At 33.7% G+C, this 3,686-nt stretch overlaps 1 protein-coding gene across 1 annotated transcript; it reads left to right on the forward strand.

Moving 5' to 3' along the window:
• Positions 1 to 199: 199 nt before the first annotated feature.
• Positions 200 to 1,575, forward strand: LOC109485981. The gene is made up of 2 exons (XM_019789680.1): positions 200 to 318; positions 799 to 1,575. Exons 1-2 carry the CDS (start codon positions 206 to 208, stop codon positions 1,175 to 1,177), a joined length of 492 nt encoding a protein of 163 aa, XP_019645239.1. The 5' UTR covers positions 200 to 205; the 3' UTR covers positions 1,178 to 1,575.
• Positions 1,576 to 3,686: the final 2,111 nt, after the last annotated feature.

The following is a 3,686-nucleotide window of genomic DNA, read 5'->3' on the forward strand; positions in this document are numbered from 1 at the left end:
AAATTAAATTGGTGTGGCCTTATGGGTAATAATGTGTTGTATATGTAAGAGAACTATATTTACATCCAAGAAATTAGAAATCTCCGATTTTTTGTCATCACCTGTTTCTCAAATCTTAACATCATTTTATTAAAAGTTGACACCCTTATTATTTAACTAACTGTTTCTCGTGGATGATATTACAGCCACACTAATCATCGTGTGCATGGCGCTGATGGCAGTCTTCCTCTTCTTCACCCTCGGCATCATCATGATCCATGGCCGGGAGGGAAGCCTGTCTCCGTTGGCGAAGACTGTATTTCTCCGCTACTTGTCAAAGTACCTACCATCTGTTTAATTTTTTTTGTTCTGGAGAACCTAGTTTGACATGGTATGCTAGGCAGTGACTAAGGTTTTATCAAATCAATCAATCAATCAATCAATCGATAAATAAATACATACATACATTAAATTCCCAGCTGCAGTGATATATCACATTGTTTTTGTTTTCTTTTTGTTGGTAGGTTAGTTGTTTCTTAAAGTTAACTGTTTATGATTCGTTTTTAGGCTAAAAGACCACACCGATAACACTAAAATGCAACAGTTCTTAAGTCTTTGAAATGAAATTATAAGAATATTTATGGATTCTTTTTTATTCACAAACATGCCTTTTGTAATATTTCAGTTCTTTACATATTTTATCAGAGTACATATACATGATATAAGCATTATTTGCATAGCCATTACCACATTTTTAAAACATAATGCACGTTACTTTTTTTAATCATATTATTATTTTATTTTAATTTCTTACCTTAGGATGCTACTGCTGGGGGACCTCAGTGGCAAGAAGCGTGCATATGGTGAGGATCATGGCCATACCAAGCACAGTGCCATTGAGGTAACAAACCGCGCCTTTGAAAATGCAGTCATGGCTTCTGTCGACGTAGAGAGACCCGAGAACGACCTCGAGAGTCCCGAGCAGCCTGGTTCAGATGGACAGACCACCGGTCCTACCGATCTCCGCGAGATGATCGCCACTGCGGTGAAGACTGAGGTGGGAGAACATGCCAAAGTCTTTAACAATGACGAAGTGACCGACTACACTCTGCTGGCTAAGGTCTTGGACAGGCTGTGTCTTGTCATGTACATCATCAGCATCGCGGCAGCCGTGCCTATGACCATGTATTTGAAGTGATGTTGTATTTGAAAGATGCATTTGATGTGGTAATATCAGAGGATATCCTGCATTTCAAATGGTAACGGTCAATGATTTTGAATCTCACTTGAGAGGTAGTTTGGACTGCAAAATGTTTTCTTTACGATGTCTTGCACTTTATGTCTAATGTAGAATACTTAAGCCTTTTGAAATGACTTGCTTGGTGATAAACATTACCCGACGGATGCTAAATTTAGACTCAGAAAACACAGCAATCTGAGTTTATGTGTATTTGTAAGTAACATCTAGTCACAGCAAGTTCGTGATCTGCTGTTTCATCTGTTATCAAGGTTTTTGAATTACTTGTAATCATCATAATAATCCTAGATCTGCAATCAGAGCATTGTAATCAGTTGTAGTAATCATACAGTTTCTTGATCTGTTATTACTAAAATGTTTTTTAATCTGCATTCAATGCATTCAAATTATTTGTAATCATCATTATGTTTATTGATCTGTAATCAAGGAACTGTGATTAATTGCAATCATGCTTTTTGATCTATAATCAATGAAATAGAAATATGCAAGCAACTTGTAATCATCATTCTGTTTTTTATGCAATAATTACGACATCTTCGTCATTTGTAATCCTGATAATGTCTATTGATCCGTATAATCAATGTATTTTGACAAATTGTCATCATTGCAAAGTTTTTTTGATCTGTAATCAAGGCATTGAAATTGATCGCAATCACCATACTCTTTCTTGATTTGTCTTTTTTATCGTCTTGCTCAGTACGATTAAGATGCAATTATATCTGGTAGCATAATGTTGTTCTCATCGACAATTTAAAATCTTGAAGTATTCTGTAACTTCTATGTTTTGAAGGAGATTGGTACTATATTACTTTTAGTCTATGTTCAGCATGTTCTAAAACACGTAGATAATATTGTCTTTGGGATTTTAAGTTTTTTTTTTTTTATTTTGTTCAATATTTGCCTTTGTTAACATGATACTGGATTAATGCGTACTATGTTATATTGGTCTTAATTAGGCCACGAAAAGTAATGTTTATGGATGGCATCAGCGCGCGCATTGATTTCACAAGAAATTTTGCCCCCCTCTGACAGTGCCAAAAATGTGCAAAGATATATATTGCCATGCCGGAACGTGGATGCCAGATAAATATGAAGAGAGGAGATTTAAGGCTCAGGTTAATTGTTTTGTCTTTTATATGTGATGGTGGATGTGAATATGTGATCCTGACACTGAAAACCATTTGTTAAATGATTGAAACCTTTAATTTTCTTTGAAGATGTTTCAACGAGAAATGGATATTGTACTAGCTTACAGTACACCTAGCACAATTGAGGTACCATATCCTATTTCACAAGGTTTATGGTGTCAACATTTGAAAATGAAGAATCTTTTTTTTTGTTCGCTCTATATATTTTGGATAGGTGGAGGATGTCATCCATGAAATTTACTTGATGTAGCCTTATATCGTCAGAACGTTGGTGGTTATAGTAATCGGATAACTGGTAAGTCAAAATAGTCAAGAACTATTACAATATAGCAACAGCTATGAAAACACAAAAGTTTATCATTGTAAAAATTAATTTGCTGACCTTGTGAATATTTTCAAGTACTAGCAACAAAGTTGGGCAGCTTTCTGCTAAGGTCTACTTTGTTCCTCGTAACTATTGTTTACAGGCATCTATAATGTCTTCCCTAAAGTAAATATTAGTACATCACTATGTACTACGGTAAAAATCTAAATACTAAAGCATTGTAATCATCATTGAAATTATCATGACGTTGCTTCATCTTAATATCAAAGCATTTTAATCCATTAAATTTTTCTTGATTCGCAATAGAGATTTTTCAACCAATTCTAACCATCACAAAATTTGATTGATTTGTAATAAAAACATATTTTTTANAAAACATATTTTTTATTTACCTGTATCTTGATTTGTAATGAAGGTAATGTAATTGATTTTAATTTGAAACTTTTGATTTGTAATTAGGATATTGCAACGATCTGGTTGTATTTCTGCAACTAAGCTAGTTTCTATTAATGTTATAATGTGTACTTCTATGTCATTATTGTACCTTCTTTGTTTTAAGTCACTTGGTACAGTGTAGCTTTGAGTCTATGTTGAAATAGTTTCTGCACGCGTAGATGACAGCAATGTTTAATTAGGCGTTTAGAATTTTTAGTCTGATTTAATACTTTGTTTAAGACGAGTGTTTATCTACACGATACTAGATGTAAACATGGTTAAGATACTATATTAAATTGTTTGTATTGATTATTAATCTGTATGTAAAACCTGTGTGATTAAATATTATAATCGGACAAATTCCGCATCATGCCCGTAGCCAGGATTTTGGAAATTGAACTTCAGAAATGGCATTTTCTGTGTTTTAGAGAGCATTTTAAAGGATAAATCGAATACACTTTTACAAGTGAGCAATTTGTAGGATTGCAGTCCCGCTGGTGATACAAATTAGTCCACTTTTTAAAAATAAAATCTTGACCCT

Source organism: Branchiostoma belcheri, unplaced genomic scaffold (assembly GCF_001625305.1).
Source record: "Branchiostoma belcheri isolate BF01 breed outbred unplaced genomic scaffold, Haploidv18h27 scaffold798, whole genome shotgun sequence".
NCBI lineage: Eukaryota > Metazoa > Chordata > Leptocardii > Amphioxiformes > Branchiostomatidae > Branchiostoma > Branchiostoma belcheri.

What these genes read in the sequence shown, in the direction of transcription:
- LOC109485981 (XM_019789680.1), top strand. Translation starts at nt 206, where the DNA reads ATGGCGCTGATGGCAGTCTTCCTCTTCTTCACCCTCGGCATCATCATG. An exon ending in TTTCTCCGCTACTTGTCAAA is followed by an intron (nt 319 to 798) that starts GTACCTACCATC and finishes TTCTTACCTTAG; the next exon opens with GATGCTACTGCTGGGGGACC.